Source organism: Camelus ferus, chromosome 1 (genome assembly GCF_009834535.1).
Source record: "Camelus ferus isolate YT-003-E chromosome 1, BCGSAC_Cfer_1.0, whole genome shotgun sequence".
NCBI classification, from domain to species: Eukaryota; Metazoa; Chordata; class Mammalia; order Artiodactyla; family Camelidae; genus Camelus; species Camelus ferus.
This window is the reverse complement of record NC_045696.1, coordinates 4,978,094-4,997,313: the sequence shown is the minus strand read 5'-3', so window position 1 is coordinate 4,997,313 and position 19,220 is coordinate 4,978,094. Positions and strand designations below refer to the sequence as shown.

Here is a 19,220-nt window from a genome sequence, read left to right as displayed (position 1 = left end):
AAATATATACAAGATCTTGTGGTAGCTCACAGTGAAAAAAAAAATGTGACTATGAATATATGTATGTTCATGTATAACTGAAAAATTGTGCTCTACACTGGAATTTGACACAACATGGTAAAATGACTATAACTCAATAAAAATGTTTTAAAAAAAGAATAACACTTCCATTCTAATAACAAAAAAACTGTTAATCTACAAAATCATACTTTCCTTTGAATGAATCAGAAAGTTGGAGTCACAGGCAAACTACTAGGTAGACCTCATTGCAAAGCATGAAAAACCCTGCAAGGAGATAAGGCACAGGTAAAGAATTTTATCTTTGGCACATGGTGAAAGCACAAGGTCCTGGGCATGAAAGCAGGTAAGAAGTAAAGAACTGGAAAAAAGCATAACCTACTTCAGTTTCTACTCTTTACGCACCATGGCCAAAATTCAATAAAATATGACACACACACAAAAAGTCAGAAAAAAAGAATCAGAGAAGAAATCATCAATAGTTTTGAAAACTTGGTATGGAACTATCAGACAGGGACTTTACAATGACTGTGATTAATACCCATATATAGGTGGGGGATTCAGAAAGAATATTAAAAAATACATGAAAGAGACAGATAAATAAAATGTCAAAAATAACAAACACAATATTAAGTCTAAAGAATTCCTTAAGCTAATCAGTAGATTGGACATGGCAGAGAACATAACTTGAAGCTAAGTCAATAGAAATTATCCAGATTAAAACAAAAAGTGCAAAAGAGTGAAAAATAAAGAATAGATTATCCTAGAGCTCTAGCACAATATCAAATGTTCTAACATTGAGCAATTACAGCCTAAAAAGAGAAGCAAAAAAGATAGGAGTCGAAGAAATAATATGTGAAATATGGAAGTCTCTAATACCACCATCAATCAATTTGACTTCACTGACATTTACAGAGCTCTGCACCCTGCATTAGCAGAATGCATACTGGCTGGGAGTACACGTGGAACTGCTATCCAAAGAGACAAGACTGTGGGCCATAATACAACATGCTGTAAGATAAAATAATACAAATTATATTCTAAGTCCAGAGAAAAACTGAAATTGCAATCAATAGCAGAACTATACCCGGGAAAACCTCAAATATTTGAACATTAAATAATATACATCTAAATAACTCATGAGTCCAAGAATAAATCATGAATAAGTAGAAATATATATATTTAGAGTTGAATAAGAATGTGAAAACAACATATCAGAATGTGTGGGATGCAGTTAAAAGCAACACGTAGATGAAAGTTTGTAGCATTAAATATTTGTATTGGAAAAGGAAAAAATCACAAATCAATGATTAAAGCATTCACCTTAAGAGGCTACTATAAGAAGAGCAAATAAAACCCAAAGAAGGGGTAAGGAAGAAAATAATGAGGAAAACTAAAATCAATGAAATAAAAAACAGAAAAACTATAGAGAAAATAAATAAAACCAAAAGCCAGTTCTTTGGGGAAAAAAGTAGATAAGCCTCTAGTTGGACTGATCAAGAAAAAAGAAGGCACAAGTTACAAATAACTATAATGAAAGAGGCCATCACTGTAGACACTACTTGAATTAAAAGGATAATAGAAAAAAATATTAGGAATAACTTTGTGCCAATAAATTTGAAAACTTACATTAAATAGATAAATTTCTGGAAAGATACAAATTCTCAAAGATCACTCAAGAAAAATTAGATAACCTTAATAATCCTCTATCTATAAATAAATTTTATTTTTAGTCAATAACCATCCACAAATAACATTCAGAGCCCAGACAGCTTCATTAGTGAATACTATCTAACACTTAAAGAAAAACATTATCAATTTTACACAAAGTCTTTCAAAAAATACAAGACGAGGGAATACTTTACCACTGATTTTATGAGGCCAGTATCATTTTGATACCAAAATCAAAGACCTTAAAACTCTAGACCAATATCCCTAATGAACACAGACGTAGAGATCCTTAACCAAACATTAGGATTTATCAGCAATAATATGTCATCATCAAGAGAGAATTACTCTGTGAATGCAAGGTTGGTTTAAATTCAAAAATTAGTCAGTGAAATTCATCATATCAACAAAGAGAAAAAGAAGCACAATATAATTACTTGAATAGATAAAAAGAAAAAAGAAAAAATATTTTATAGAATGAAACATCCTGATAAAATCTCATAGTAAACTAGTCACAGAATGGAATAACTTGGCAAAAGGTTTCAAAAGACTCACAGCTAACATTATACTTAATTGTAAAAAAAAAAGAAATTATTTTCCATCAGAGATCAAGAAAGAGATAAGGATGTCTGGTCTTGCTCTGTTTATTCAACATTGTTCTAAAGAATCTAGCAAGAGCAATAAAAAAAGAAAATGAAATAAAATACATATGATTTAGAAAAGAAGACTATAACTGTCTTCATTCACAGATGATATATTTACTTGGATAATCAAAGAGTCTACAAAAATGTTGCTGTAAGTGCTTTTAGTAAAATCACAGGATACATCAAAATACAAAATTCAAAAATAATTTTATTTTATATATTAGTAACAAGCAATTGGAAATTGAAATAAAAAATAAATTTGCATTAAAACATTAAATATTTAGAGACAAATTTAACAAGTCTGGCCTACTGAAAACTATAAAAGTTACTGATAATTACGGAAGACCTAAATACATGTTTATGGAGCACTATACCATGTTCATGGAAAAAGTTCTCAATATTTTCAGACAGTGATTGAAAATTTTTTTCTATAAAGGCCAAGTAATAGGTATTTTATGGTTTGCACGCCATATGGTTTGTCACAAGTACTTATTTCTGCCACTGAAGCATGAAAGTAGCTAGAGAAAATACATAAACAAAATCAGCATGATTGTGGTCCAATAACATTTATTTACAAAAGCAGGTTTTGGGCAGAATTTGACTTGTTGGCTGACATCTGATACAATGGTATGTGAAAAGCATAGATGTAATATAATTGTAAAGTTGGAAGTGGGGATATACTAACGATACTCACATATTTGGATTAGTTCTTTATCTCCTACCTAATGTATGAAATACAACACCATTCTAAGTAGAAAAAAATTTAATTCACCTTATTTGTAAAGAATTCAAAATCATGGATGAAAAAGTCTTTAAAATATAATAATATTTTAAAATAATTTCAATACGTTGCTTTCCTCAGTATCAGCTACTGAATATTTTATAAAGTGAGACAAAACGAACAAAATCATTCTTATCCCTGTATCTGTTCATTCCTTGGGAAAAGTTAAAAAGTTGTCAAAATGTATAAAATGTGAAATTACAAGAGAAACATTATAATACAGATCATTTAAAACTTAATTCATATGAAAATTCACAGAAGATTTAAACAAGTATTTGATGAATAATGAACATATCAGTAAATGTGTGACTGATTTTGGAAAATAATGAAAGCTATCTACTAGTTTACCTATTGGGGTTTTAAAACATGAGAATTTCAGATTAGGAAACTGAATTTTTTTCTCAAAAATTTAAACAGTGAAACAAGTAGCTGCCCTCTTTTCTCCTCAAGATTCCATTATCCTGGGGGATTAAAGCATTCCTAATCTTTTATAAGCCCATATAAAATTGTGGTTTGTCTTTACCAAATGGTTTTTATTGTCCAATTATTAAGCACCTACTCTGTGGTGGATCTTGGGCAAGTAGCTATGGTTACAAAAGTTTGTGGCCTCTTTCTAAATCTCTCTCTCTGAGGTCAGAACTCACTCTGCAGAAATGTGAGCTGCCATATTGTGAGTGCCCTAATGGAGAGGCTTCCAATAGGGACTCCCTCAACCTACCATCTGTGAGAAACTGAGTTCTGCCAGCAACCACATGAGTGGGTTGGAAGATCTTCCCCAGTTGAGCCTTGATATGACTGTATCCCTGGCCAACAATCTGACTGGTAATTTGTTACACAGCAATTACATTGTGAGAAACTAGGTAATTAGGTAACCTTTATTTCCTTTACTTCCACCTGTAAAATGGAGGTAACAGAATCTCCTTCATAGGGTGGTGTATGCATTTATATTTAAACTAGGGTATGGCATATAGAAATCCCACATGATTGTTGTTTGTTTTTTCTAATTTCTGCTTCTAATTATTTAATCATTTTATGAGTAGTTGACTTTATGTCTTTCCCACTCCACAAGACTAAGGATCATGTTGAAATGAACCTCTCCACTTATCAATCAACATCAATAGAGAGAAAGATACAATGGTAGCCATTCTCTTGGGTTAATCCTTGAAGTGGAATTTTGTACCTTTAAGTGTTAAAATATACTGCTAAGTTGCTTAGTAAAAAGTAGGAGCAATTTTATTTCCACTGGTGCTGGCTAAGGTTAATTATTTTCCTCACACATATATACTATTAATCTTCTTGATCTTCATCAATACAGCATATATCTCATCAGTTTACATGATTTTACTAATCTTGGGGTTGCGTTTGCTTATAGATAAGTTTAAGCATCTTGTCATGAATGTATCAGTAGTTTGTACTTGCTCTTTGGTGAACACTCTATCTTCTTTGCTCATGTATCTTTTCGTCTTTTTTTCTTTCATTTGTCAAAGCACTTTGGGTTCTAAAAAGTGCTCCTATATTCCTATTTAACAAAACTTAATTTTTGTACTTGTTGTTTTAATTAAGATTGGATCTTGAATATTATTAATACCTTTTTATCATCTATTGAGATGATCGTATGTTTTTCTCCTATAAAATTTATTGTATCTTTTAAGGATTTGATTTCACAAATTATAAAATGCCTTCTTATGGATAATATGTTCTTTAGGGTAAGGATAAAGAATATTATTGGAACTTAAAAATCAAAGAAAAAATCTTTAATTTTTATTTAAGTGCTTAAATTTGGTCATTTGAGAATCTATAAAGGCTGTTGATGGTTTCTTCAAGTTACTGCAAATTTGAAGCGAGATCTAGTTTAGTACACACAACCTGAAAATTCAGCCAAATGTAGAATTAAAAAATACATCTACAGTACAGCAAACCAGAACATCTGAAAACACTATGAGAGTTACTAATTATGTAAAACCGTGTTACAATCCTGAAAATCTAATGAAATACTGATAGAATGTGAGAAAGTTATAGGATTATACATGTCAAAACCATAAATGTTTCCTTTTCCTCAAAGAATTTTCACCAGAAAAATACTTATAATAGTTGACATATTCATACTAAAGAATTACAATATAAAATTTAGCTACCTTGCTAAGCTTTCTGAATTAAATAGCTGAAAAGGATTATCTAATAATTCCTATCTGGACCAAGGGAAGCCTCTGCATTACTAAAAGGTCCTCATGGAGACAGATAAAGCACAAATGCAATTGAAAACAATTAAATTTTTTTTTAATCTGAAAATGAACCTAACTTGAAGGGTTCCATGATTTATAAATGCAATCACTCTTGCTAACAGAACAACGGTGAACCAGTTCATCCACCCTAAGGACAACAGTCCCAAGGTCAGTACTGGTTAATTTGAGGGAAGTGGACCTGACCATGGTTTGACAGAATTCTTGGTCATCTATTTTAGATTCATCATTATTGTACCGAGCGATATTTAACACAGTGCATGCTATATTTCAAAACTTTACAATCTTGTTAGCAGAAGGTAAGCACTCTGGGTAATTAGCTGGAAGACAGATGTATAGCAACCAGAAGTCATTAATTAAAAAGCTGTCAGTTTTCTGAGGATAGCTGGGGTCAAGTGGGGACAATTTTAATGCTCCATTTCATGAAAAAGAAACATTCAGGCATTAGGTGAGGCACACACTGACTTACTGGGCGTGTTAATACAGTGGGACCTTTCTTATTTATTGGAAAAATACGCCCAGCAGTGTTCTCAAGGACTTAGTGGGTGGGAAGAGCAGAAAAAGGATTGCTTCCTGTCACCAAGTGAGCCTGCTTTGAAGGAGCCGCAAATACAGTCATTGGTCCATCTTTTCTTACACTCTGAAGTCTTGGCTGGTCTGCAGTGAGAACACTTGACTAAGAGCCAGAAGAGCTGGGTCCTAATGCTGTCTCTGAAACTTATGAAATGTGCCCTTGAGCAAGGGGCCGATTCTCACGGTATTGTTAATTTTATCACATATGAAACGGGAAGAAGACTCCATTTACAGAGTATACAGATCGTTCACACGAAAGGAAGCAAGGCTGCATGAAGGTAAGTGAGTGTCCATGCCCACATGCTGGGACCAGAAGAAGGTGGTCCACGAGCACATGCAGAGTCCCCCAGCAGGGTGGACGAAGATCGATTTGGAGTAGAATATAATAGGAGAGAGGAGATCACTTTTATGCTCCTGGGGTTGCACACAAATGCTAAGGCTGGAAGCGACTCCTTCTCCTCACCAAGGAATCAAATCACAGTCCCTTTCGTCCTTATGGAGAGGGTGCCGTTGTCCTGAGGAATGAGTTTGTTTCCTTGTTCAGGGAGAGGGCGCTCCTTCTCTGAGAACAGCTGGCGGGTTGAAGGGAGTGAGTAGGTACAAAGACAGAGGTGGGGTGGGACAAGGAGAGAGCAGGTGCCCATAGCAACAGCAGACGCACCTCTTTCAGGCATAGCAGCTGGGAACGGAATCTTGATCTGTGATAGATGGCTGGGTTCTGGGGGTCCTGTTCCAGAGAAGAACCCTGAAGTGGACAGAGGCACAGTACTGAAGCACGGGTCCAGTTCCAGGCTGGGGGGCTATTCCCAAGACCAAAGAAAGAAGCTTCCACGTGGTACAAAATGCGCCTGTCATGTTTTGTATATCTGCATCTTCGCATCAGACATTGTCTGCCGATCCTTAGCACTACTGCTGTCCTTCTAAACTCTTCTCTAATTTACAGCGACGGGAAGCCTGAGGAAAACATTTCCCCAGCTGATTGCGTCCCAGGTTCTGGTTTGTATTTCTTCAGTAAGAGGCACTTGAATATGATTTGGAAGATGCCAGGAAGGAGAAATCACCTTCTCCTTTAGAAGCAGTGAGTTGACGTGTGGGCAAGATGCCAAACATCCAAGTCCCGGAGAACAAACCACTGCTTTAGTTCTCTGGGCGGCTGTAGCCACAGATGGGAGGGGCTTCTTGTGGTTCCCACATTTCTCAAATTCCTTAAAGGTAGCTGGATTCCTCCCATCTGTCTACAAATTTGCACGCATCTAATTCCCCGTACTCAATTTCTTCTTAATAAAACACCACACCCTAACTGGGACAGCGTCAAGGTTATTTCTTTTGTACATCTGTATGTTATTGTGTTCACTGTGTAATTCTTTCTTTCTTTAATTTCTTCCTGTCTGTCCCGAAGAATCCTATCCAATGAAAACAAATGAATTCAGGTGGCCTAGATTAGGGCCTGCCCAGAGGTTGTTAGAACTTGGTGGTCCACTAGTTTATCACATCAGTTTCATGACTTCAACTCTGTACCTAACCTGTAAGGATCCTTATTTATCATCAGGATGGAATATTTGTTCCTCGTTCACTTATCAGAAAGTAGAACCATGAACTGACACAAATCAGCACTTACTGATGGGACAAGTGATGCTGGAGGCAGCTTAAGCGGCTGGACTTGGCTGGTGCCACCTGGGCTTTGCACTGGGACTGTGGGCAGTGAGGCACCCCTGCAGCTATGTCTACCATACCGAGTCCTCAGCCACCTGAAGCAAGAGCTCCCCAAACATCTGTCCTCGGTGGGGCTGTCTCTAACCACAGAGGACTGCTAGAAAGTTCCTGGGGAAAGACGAGAAAGGAGAAAGACAGAGGAGTGGAGAAAAAAGAAGGGAAGGGAAGGCAAGATGGACCCTGGGGCCCAGCATCCTGGTGACTCTACCAAGGCTCGGGTAACTGCAGCTTCCTTGGGTGGGAGTAGGGGTCGGTCTAAGATGGTCTCAGAGTAGCTCCCAGAGCCACAAAGACTCCACTTATTTTGGCAGAGAGAATGGCTGAAGTTTTCTATCCCCAGTGAGTTTTATTCTATCATCACAGGAAGAAAATAAAACAATATGTTGAACACCTATCGTCTCTGTTCTGCTCACCGTCCTTTTCCAAGAGCTCATTGTTGCTCAGTGAGACCCACTGTTCCCACTTGGCGACGAGACAAGCAGAGCTGCTTTGTGGTACCTGCGGAGTCATGTTTGACTTCGAAGTTGGGTTTATTTTCACCACTAATGTCACAGGTGTGCTACAGCTAAGAGCAGGAAGGGCACAGGGAGAGGGGTGAGAGAAACAGGCAGGAAAGGGGGAGTCCCATCCCACTGCAGCCCTCTGTATGTGTTAGAAGAGTGGAAGAAAAAAAGGACTCCGCAAATTAAGAACAACTTCACCTTTGCCCGTAAAAGAAAGAGACACAGACAGCTGCAGAGTCAATAAACACTGGCTGTGGATGTAACACCTTTCCACACAGAAAACCAAAGAGGATCAACGAAAACTGTAGGCAGAAGCTTACAAATACTCACTACCACAGACCAAAGTAAAAAAGCAATAGAATTACAGTGGACATAAAAAACATCTGAGTAAATGGACTCTCCATGATACTGTCTGGGAGGCTCAACAGGTGAGTGATGCTGCTGTTCTCCATGGCAACCTTTAAGTTTATTACCATCTGCTGAGCTTTCCAGAATATTATCTTTCAGTTTGATAAAATTTGCCTAACATTTATCTAGAGGAAACACACAAACAAAAATTCATGTGAGAAATCTAGGACATTAAAAAAAAACTTTAGGGGAGGTGGTAACTAGGTTTATTTATTTACTTATTTTAATGGAGGCACTGGGGATTGAACCCAGGACCTCATGCATGTTGACCAGGCACTCTACCACTGAGCTATACCCTCCCCTCCAGGACGTTTTTGAAAAAGAAAAATAATGAGGGGAGGATTGTTGTATGAGATATTAAAACACATTAGGAAGAGACAGACCTCTGATATGCATGGTCCTGGGGCAAGAAAGATGGGTCACTGCAACAGAGAGAGGGATTCAAAAACAGACTTCAGCAGATGCTTGTTTTTTCATAGACTATAAAGGAATTCAAGTTAGCGGGGAAAGGCTGGGCTGCTCAACACACGGTTTTAGGACAACTGGCTGACCATGTGAGCCGGTGATGATGACAATACTGATGGTAACAGATAATGTGTACTGACTAACTGCTGTGTGCCAGGCACCATGAATCATCTTCTTAAGTCATCACATTAATCTCCTTATTTCATTGGCTTCCCATAGGAGGGCGCTGTGGTTCATGCAGTAATTTTCCTGTAGTAACCCAGAAAGATGGTGTATGTCTGGGGTTTGAACTCAGCTCACTTTAAGTGATGATTTCTACTACCTCTCCTTTATTTTTCTGAAATAAAGTCCAAATTTAATAAAGCTTGGTATATAAACAATAGGATTTAAGTTTAAAGGGTTTAAAGGTGGCAGCATAAAATCAGCATTTCTTTTCTTCCTGGAAACCATACAAAAGCAAATGGGAGAAACAGGAATAGAAAATACAAACTCTTTTATTTTTTTTGCATGAAATTAGAAAATGGCTAAAACTCAACCACAAAATAGTTAACTGGGCAACCAACAGTGTACACTGAGTAGAGGTACAAGCAGAAGACAAGGAGAGATGGACCATGGCTGGAACTCTGAGCAAACATCAGCAGAGTATGCACTGTACAAGTTGGGGGCACATCAGAGAGACAAAATGGACATCAGTGACCACAGTGCGCCCGGGCTGGGTGGGGCAGGAGCCTCCTTGGACCTAGTGTGGTCTTAGAACCAGTGAAGGAGGGCTCAGTGAGGCACCAGGCATTTTCACAAAGCAATTTCTTTCTGAGGATATGTATTTTCTCCATGTGAACACTAAAGAGGAAGCTAGCAAGGAGCAAATGAGCAAAGACACCACAGAAGAAAATGGAAGAATAAAACAGGGAGAGGAATCAGATTACAAACTCTCATCCGAAAAATGTCATGATTTAGACAATAACTGTGAATTAAACAGCCACATGTCTATGAAGCGAGAACTTGAGAAAGAATGGTGAGCTGGCAGAACTAGAGAAAGAAGGGGAAAAATAAAATCACAAAAATGAGGGCAAAACTGGAGAGAGCACAAAGGAGAACAGATTTTGTGGGGGGAGAAACAGAGAATAAACATAAAAAAATTAAAAATGGAAATTAAGTAAGTTAAAAAATCAGAGAGAAAATGACAGCTCTGGAGGACAGGTCAAGGGAATCTAATGCCACCATAATTGGAGACACTGAAAACAAAATGCAAACATTGACAAGAAGAAATATTTAAAGATATGATTCAAGAAAAATTTTCTTACATGCAAGGTGATTTGAATCTGCATATGAAATAGGCATGCCACAACTGTGGGAAAATTGACCCCAAATGAATAACATCAAGGAACAGACTATAAATTTACTGGACTTCAAAGTCAGCTCTTTGGTGTATTCAGGGGAAAAAAAATAAAGTTCTTTCTAAGAGGAAATCAGGCAGCCTCCATTCTCTCCCTGGAAGTAATGCAAGCTACTAATCTCCTTCCAACTAAACTGACTAAAGTGCAAAAAGGCAGGAATCAATATGAACAAAGAACCTGGGATATTCCTCACTGGAAAATGACAGCTGAAGGATGAGTGTTGAACACAGATCAATCTGACATGGAACTGAGGTGATGCTAATGTGGGCCATATGGTGGCAGAGCAGAATGTAGAAGGGATAAGCCCTGACCACGGAGAAAGTGTTCATCAATAAAAAAATAATTAGGGTATTTGAAAATGTATCATTGCTTAGAATACTGGGAATTGGGCTGTGTCTACAGAGAGAGAGGCCCAAACTCCTGATGTTGACCCCAGGCTGAAATGACACCTCCACCCCCTCTCAAAGACCCGGACTTCATATTTAGCTCCTCCCTTTCTCTCGAACATCCAGTCCATCAGCCAGATAGATTCAGAAACCAACTGCCCCTTCTTGACTGCTGGTTCACCCAAGCCACATCACAGCAAAGGCCTCCTAACAGGTCTTCAGCTGCAAATCCCTCCCTCCATACAGTCTGCTTTCAACAGCAGGGCCAACTGGATCCTATTAAAACACTGCTCGAGATTTTCAAATATTAACTACTATATATAAAAATAGATTTAAAAAAACCCAATTTCTTCTGGAAAGGACATGGAACTGTATTCAATGTCTTGTAATAACCTTTAATGAAAAAGAATATGAAAGTGAATATATGTGTGTATATATATATATGCATGACTGGGACATTATGCTGTACACTAAAAATTGACACTGTAACTGCCTATAGTTCAATTAAAAAAATGCTATGCAGAGCACACAGCTTCCCTTCATTACTCCAGTAGCCTCCTAAGTTGTGGTTTCCACTCCGTAGAGGAGGAGAGGAGAACATCACTGTCACGACTGATTCTAATCCCCACTGCCTGCACTCCCCCCACCCCCACACCCCCAGGCAAAGCTACATCTTTAAAATGACTGATGAGGAATCTGACCTGCTGGGACCTCTAGAACCTCCTTTTACTCACTCTGCAGTGAGTGAGCAGGACCCCACTCCAATGTCTTCCTTAGTGTGTCTGAAACATTCCAGGTATAGACCCACTTCTGTCCCTGGCTGTGGTCACCTGACCTTCAGTGCTCCCTCAGATATGCACTTGGCTCATCTCCCATTTCTTTTAAGTTTTTGCTCAAATGTCACCTTCTTCTGAGTCCTTCTCTGACCACCTTATTTTAAATGCAAATTACTCCCCACTGCTCTCTCACCCCCTACACCTGGCATGCCTTGACTCTTGTCCTTGGACATGGCTATGACCACAGCTTCCATGGAAGTCAGAAGTGGTCCTATCTGTGGGCAGCCAGAGAGCAAAGGATGTCCAAGCCAACCATGGGTTGGTGATCTGTGTATCGCTTGCATTAGCAGCCCCTGTTTGTCCCCCAGAAGCTAACAAGGGGATGGCTCCAGTCCCCAGAACAGCAATTGAAACCTATTTCCTCCAGTGTAAATGACACACATTTGTTTAGCTATGGAGTTCTGGGAGCACAGGTGAGGTCCACCACGGTATTAAGCCCTGATTTTTTTTCCAATCCCTTTTAGACAAGAGACCATTTGTTCATGTAAAAGAAAAAGAAATCAGGAGACAGAATTGAATATCTTAGACTTTGTGTATCCAGACCCAAGGTCAAAAATGTAATAACATTATTTTTCAACAAAGATTGTTTCATTTCTGCAATAGCTGCCCTTAAACCACTGCAATTTACTTTGGAATTCTGCCGCCCCAGGATTAAATTGTTGCATCTCACAGAGGAACAGCCTGCGTACGTTTATTTATTTTATTTTTTTTCTCTTTTTTGGTGTGTGTCACACATAGGGGAGCTGTACTTATGCTCTTAGTGACTATTTGATTATGGGAAACACATTCCACAGTGTGGCTGAATTTTTCTTAAGAAACATCTTTATTACTTGCACAATTAAAATAATAATATACAATTTCCCCCTATTCTATTGAAAAATATTTTAAAACCAAGCATAATAACTGGTATTATTTTCATTGTTAAAAACAGGCAATACTATAAACTGCGGGAGGGCGCATAAGTGAAAACGATGATGACCAGCGGCCAATGCATACTGAAATCTATAGAAATTGATTATTCTTTGAGCCAGCAATTCTACTTATAGAAATTTATCCCCAGAAATAAAATGGACACATGTACAAAGATCAGTGAGACAGAAGTCACTGTGACATTTTTATAACTGAAAAACTGGAAGAATCAAACACAATATCCAGCAATAGAATTGGACACCCTTAGTTGCCTAGAGTCCATCCTCCCCTCTCACTTAGTGAAATAGCTTGTGTTGTAGTCATGATGTCCACAGGCTTAGCTATAATACAGCCTGCAGACCACCCCTGGGCAGTGAGCAGAATAGATTTATGAGGTATTCTGGATAGATCCTTAGAGGGAACTGACTCTGTGTGCTCTTCCTCCTCCATGGAAATGCAGAAATGGTCATTGGACCTCAGTGGCCATTGACTGATGGTAGGAGATGCTTTTGAAGAGTGGCAGAGAGGAAGATGTAAACAGTGGGGGTCTCTGATGACTCGGGAGAAAAACTAATCCTGACCTATCTATACCCAGACTCCTCTTATGAGAAGGAATAAACCCTTGTAGCATTAGGTCACTGAACTCAGTCCTAATAAAGGCAAGAGAAGTTAGGCGTACTCATTGATATATGAATATAAACTCAACAGAGATATTAAAAAGTCATGCTGAACACCCATATTTGTTGTCATGGAAAGACATTCACAGCCCATTAACTGCAGAAAGAAGATTATAGGTCAGAAAGAATCATATGCTCACAATTTTTTAGAAAAACACAAAATTACATGCATATCTACAGATGTGTGTGTGTATATATACACACACACTTGCCGGGGTATGAACTTGAAAAACTAGATAAAATTGTTTACAGTATTTATCTTTGATTATCTCTAAGTGATGTTATTCAAGTGGAATTTTAACTTTTAAAAAATTTGCTCAAATTTCTAATTTTTCTTTAATGATTTTAAGTTGCATGCAAATTTCAAAGATAAAAAGGCTTCTATAATTTAATCTGCACATCAGTGATGGGAAGGAATAAAGTGTCTGTAACGCGCGTAACAGTCAAAGGGTTATTTAATCTATGAGAAACACTTACAAATAAATGAGACAGGGAGATAAGTGTACAAGTAGCATGAATATGAAATTCCCTAAAGGGGAAACAAAAGTGGCCCATAAAAAAGAATAAAACATTTTAAACATCATTAGTAATCTAAATTTGTAAATTAAAATGGGAAGCATTTCACCCAACACATGGTCAAAATCATGGAAAAAAAGGCTACTATCTGGCGAGAATGCAAGAAACACACAGCCTCCTACTACTGGTCAGTGAGTCAATTGCCCTAATATTTTCCAGTGTGTCCTGATCCAGAGGAGATCAAGAACGTGGTCACAGTATTTATAGGAATTTGCCTCAAGAAAGTAATGACACATATGCACATTGATTAACACACAAGGACGCTCAGTGCTGCAGTGCTCGCAGCAGTGAGAAGCAGGAAGCACCCTAAGGGGGAGGGAACATCGCACAACAGCAAACATTAGAAATTATTTTGAAGAAGAAAAGTGTCACGGAAAATGTTTGTCATATCACATAGTCTCATTATATAAACTAAAATTAAATGTATGCTGTTTGTTTGCATGTAAGGCAACACAGGGGTACAAATGTGCCCCAAATAAAAAGTTTCATGGGCAGATACTCGGAATAACAGGCTTTTATTTGGGGATAAAGTGCTTTTCACACAGACAATGTATGCTCCGTGCTACAGGGGAGTAGCCTTAGGAATTTAAAACAAGTTTAACTGATTCTTCCCCCCACTAAATGGTATCAGCACTCTCTTTCCTCCCTCTGCTCTCTCTCTCTCTAGTATTTATTTATTTGTTGTTTGTTTATTTATCCCATCAGCATATATTTGGCCCTCAACTGTTTAATAAATAAGTTACTGGATTAAGATATGTAAATGAGAAAAGAAAGAGAATTGTCAATACTTTAGTAAGCAGAGTTAAGGAAACTTTCCTGGAGAAGTTGATAGGATTGACATAAATTATTCTTATGGTGTCCAGAACGGCTTCCCCGTTGGTTTCCACATTGCACATTTCTATTCATGTAATGTTTACAGTGTTACCTTACCACTGAGAAATGCTGCTTTGCTTTTGAAGAGAAAACATGATTAAGGGTGAAAGTTTGTTATTAAAAAGAGAATACTAAGGAGATGATGGGTCATTTTTTATATCTAAGGCATCTAGGTAAATAAAGCAACCAGTCATTTTATTTTAACCTTCTAAAACCACTTAAGCTTACTTGTCTAAATACTGGGGAAATAATTTTCCAAAGATGAGTAATTCTGACAATTTATACTGTGTCTCCAGATGTGTGGGCTTGCAGGGGTCTCCAAGCAGATCGTGGTTATCCAACATAGGCAGTCAAGGTAGAGCTTTCCCAGGTGCTGAAATAACATACATGAACCACCTGCCTTCCCTACGTGGTCTTTCCAGGGGTATGTTACACAGGACACTTCATGGTCTGAATGAAAACACTCAGGTGGGTTTCTAGGGGTGTATATGAGGGAAGGAGTGTGGCACATATCTACTTGCAAGAAACATCTCTGGAAAAAATGCTCATCTCATCCTTTAGAACATAACATACATTCGGTAGATACCAAGCAAATCAAGTAACTTAAACTCATACCTTTAGAGAATTTCCACACAATAGTGGGGACAGGATAACCCTCAGCTGAGCAATTGAGGATAACAGCTTTGCCATAAATCCCATCCTGGTCCCGTGGCTGAACCACGAACTTGGGAGGAACTGAAAAGAGAAAAATGTTACCAGTAATTCAGACAAGATTGTGACTTATTAAAGGTGTGATTTTAAGAAATCCAAGAATTATAATGAACATTAAAATATAGAGAATGCTTTACATATATGGAAAAATAAAACACAAGGTTTGTAATTTGGGATCAATTAAGGAAGGAACCTCAGTGCAGGTGATTTTTCTTATTTATATCAATGATCTTATGCAGCTGGAAGTTGCTTTGCACTGGGGAACACTGGACCCCTGAGTGTGGCAGTTTGACTAAAGCCAGGGAATATGGTATTCTGTCTTTGATTTGTGTGATGGAAGATCTTCAGGGATCCATTCTTGGGTGTGAAATGTTTAAAACACCTGATATCTTGTCTTCCTCTAACAAGAGATGAAGGGAGAATTACTAGGCCCTTTCTAAACACAAAAAGGAATAAACACGGTATTGCACTTTCCCAAAAACCTGATGAAGACACATACAACATTGTTCCTGATGTCAGTACCCTTCTAGGCCAAAAGAGGCCTATGGAGGCCAGCTGAAGTGAGGTACCATGATGGCTCTACAGAGCATGTATTTTTTTTTAAATCAAGTTAAGTAATTACTTATTTGGTGAGTTTTGTGAGGCACTGAAAATACCCCATCCCTACACAAAACAGACACATGCATTCTGTTTACAACATACCTGCCAAGAGAAAGCAAATGCTTTAAGTTATTGTGACTGTAAGAGTATTCAAGTCTTCTCTTAAAGAGAAGATATAGATTCTTCTAAGAAAGGCAGCATCTAAAAGTGTTAAAATCCCCAAGTATTTTCCAGCAGATCAGTGATTAATTATAGGATGGATATACAATGAGACATTCCCAAGACTATGTGACACGATATGGATTATGTCCACCATATATTAGATACTCAGCAAATGTGGGTGTTCTTCTCCTTCTCACAATTCCCAGTAAGACTAATCTTTTCTGTCTTGCAATTTCCAGAATTCTTCATTTTGAGGCAGAAATGTGGGCCTAGGTGCTACAGATATCTAGGAATTGGAGCCACCACATGAAGTGGACTGGGAGAAGGTTAGAGTCTACAATAGTTAGGCTCTTAGAAGTACGCTGAAATGCTATGAGCCATAGTCAACATCAATTTGCCTACAAAACAGCCAAGGAGGAGAAAACAATATCAAGACAAGAAACAGCTGGAGATGGAACTCTCTGCTGTGTCCCTGGAAGCAACAACAGAGTGATGACTAATAGCACAGAGCCAAAGGCTAAACACCTGGGTTTGATCTTTTGCTCTTCAACTTTGCTACTCTTAGCTGAATGATCTTGCACAAGTTATCAAATGTCTCTTGGCTTTGATTTCCTTATCTGAAAACTGGGGACTCATTTCATAGAAGTGGTATGGGGATAAAATGAATCAAGATTATAACATTTCTCAGAACAGTGCCTGATAGATATTAAGTGTTGTTAAGAGTGTCGGTTAATTTAGTAAATGTAGGTATGTCCAGCTTTAACATATTAACAAACACAGTTTCCAACTCGCAAACTAAGTAATTTACACAGCCGAGGGGTCTTTTCAACATTGCTTAATTAGTAAGAAATTTTACCTCATTTATTTTGAGATGGTATTCTGAGACAAATGTCAATAAAATGCAAATATATTTAAAATAAGGTGATAAGGATTGTCTGTCTCATGGTGAGAAAATTATTCCTAGAAAAAAAAATGCTGGAGATTTTCTAGAGCAAAGTCTTCTAGTAAAATTAATCAAACAACCTCAAGGATAGATTATAAAGTTTAAGACATCATGTCAGAATCAGTCTGTCCAGGGTGGAAGGTAAATATGCAGTCATCTGCATTCTGTGTCCATTTGACTCAAATTCTGTTAAGAACAAGGAATCTCTTGTCAAATGGGCAAGATAACTAACCTCTTGCATTCTCTCCTGCTGAATGTCTAATTATAATTGATCCACGATCCTTCCCGCAGTTTGGTTCTAATCCAAAGAAATGTTACTTAAAAACTGATCATAGATGTTTACACAGGAAATAATCATTGACAAATTATATATAAGGTAATTACAGATGGAAATATCCTATTAAAATTGAGAATTATCTGTCATATGCCCCTCTTTAATCTCCTTGTATTGGGTACTGGTTCTTCCTTGAAAATGTGTCACGTATCCTCAAACTCTCCTCAGTGCTGTGTCCTAGTCATGACAGGAAGGCAGAGTGGGTGGTGAAGTGCTACATGCCTTTTGTCCATCTAGTTTCAGCACTTCTAGCTTGGACAGCTCCACACATCTTGTCTGAGCATCAAGAACAGGAGTCTCTTTGTTGTCTCAGGGCCTTAAAGCAATGAATATTCACCCTTACAGGTGCAGTCCATTGGTGTGGGAGACTATCATCTACCAATGAGGGAGGGGCGTCAGGATAAATGCCCTGCCTCTCCATCCTCTAATCCTGTGGGACAATTCTGAGGTGTGTTCTATGCCTGCGCTGCTCAAACATCAGAGGGAATCTGAGTCACCTGAAGAGCTGATTAAAACCCAAATTGTTGAACTCTGTCCCCAAAAATTTTGACTCTGGAGGTCTGAGATAAGATGCAAGATTCTGCCTTTCCCCATAAGCTCTCAGGTCATGCTGAGACCAACTTTGAGAATCATTGCTCTGTGTGATTCCTTGGAGGGTTCCCAGGAGGATCCTATCCTCACACTTTGCTTTCAGGGGAACTTAGCCTGAGACAAGGCCAAAACTGGCTCTTATCTGGCTTTCTGAAATAGCTTCCTAACTGGTCTACCTGCTGCTGACTGCCCTACTTGAATCCATTCTCCACACACTAGCCTGAAAGATCCTTCTAAGACACAAATTGCATAATATGACTTCACTGCTTAAAAATCATCAGTGCTGTCCCATTGTCCCTTGATACAATCCAAACCCTCACAGTATTCTGAAGGCTGTTTATGACTTGGGTTCTTGGTCTCCAGTATCATCTCTTGACATTCTCCTCTTGCAGGTTTTGTTCCAGACTGCCTATTCTCCAGTTCCCCCTGGGTCTTCACACATGCTTCTGCATTTCTTTGTTTAACATATAAATTATTATTTACATCTCCCCTCAAATTTCACTTAGTCTGGGACACCTTTTCAGATGCTGTGGACAAGACTTAGTGCCTCCACAGAATCCTGTGTTACTCTGTCATAGCCTTTACCACACTTGTTTGGTATTGTTGGTTTAAATGCCTGTCCCCCACATTCAGCTGTACACCCCAGGGCAAATAAGAATCATCCGTTTCTTGCAGACCATTGCACCCCAGCACACAGCACAGTGCTGAAACATATAAAGTATTCTGCAAATGTTTGTTGAATGGACAAATGAATAAAGGGATATTATTATTATAGTTTTAAAGAGTAAGAAATAGACCTTATCCAAGCAGCATGGCTCAATTAATAACTCAGATCAGAAGGACATCAGTGCACAAAGTCTTTGAGTAGGATGGCTCCAAAAACACCGTATGATGGAAGAAAGCAGAGAGTACTATAGGAAAATTTTGGCCATTAAGATACAGAACAGGAGGTGGAAGGATGGAGAGCCACCAAGACTGTGACAACTTGGGCCAAAACTTATGATTGGACCCAAAGACTGAAGACTCTGTACTGTCTTGGTTATAATTCCCCAAAGTTGCAGGTTTCCTTTAAAAAAATTCTATTTTGGTTTCCTTTTATTTGCATAACACCTAATTTTTAGTGAACATAGCTACCAATATAGTTGGATTTCCAACAGTGAGGCTTTTCCAGTGGGGATGAGGGTGATTCAAGAGGTAAAAGGAATGGGTTCA

General features: G+C 38.2%; 1 protein-coding gene across 1 annotated transcript in view; it reads right to left on the bottom strand.

Annotated features, from left to right (window-relative positions):
• Positions 1 to 19,220, bottom strand: part of DSCAM (DS cell adhesion molecule) — a 664,279-nt gene that overhangs the window by 192,130 nt on the left and 452,929 nt on the right. The window contains exon 10 of the mRNA XM_032462442.1: positions 15,283 to 15,402. Within this exon, the coding sequence (XP_032318333.1) occupies positions 15,283 to 15,402 (120 nt within the window). The remainder of the gene's footprint in view (positions 1 to 15,282; positions 15,403 to 19,220) is intronic.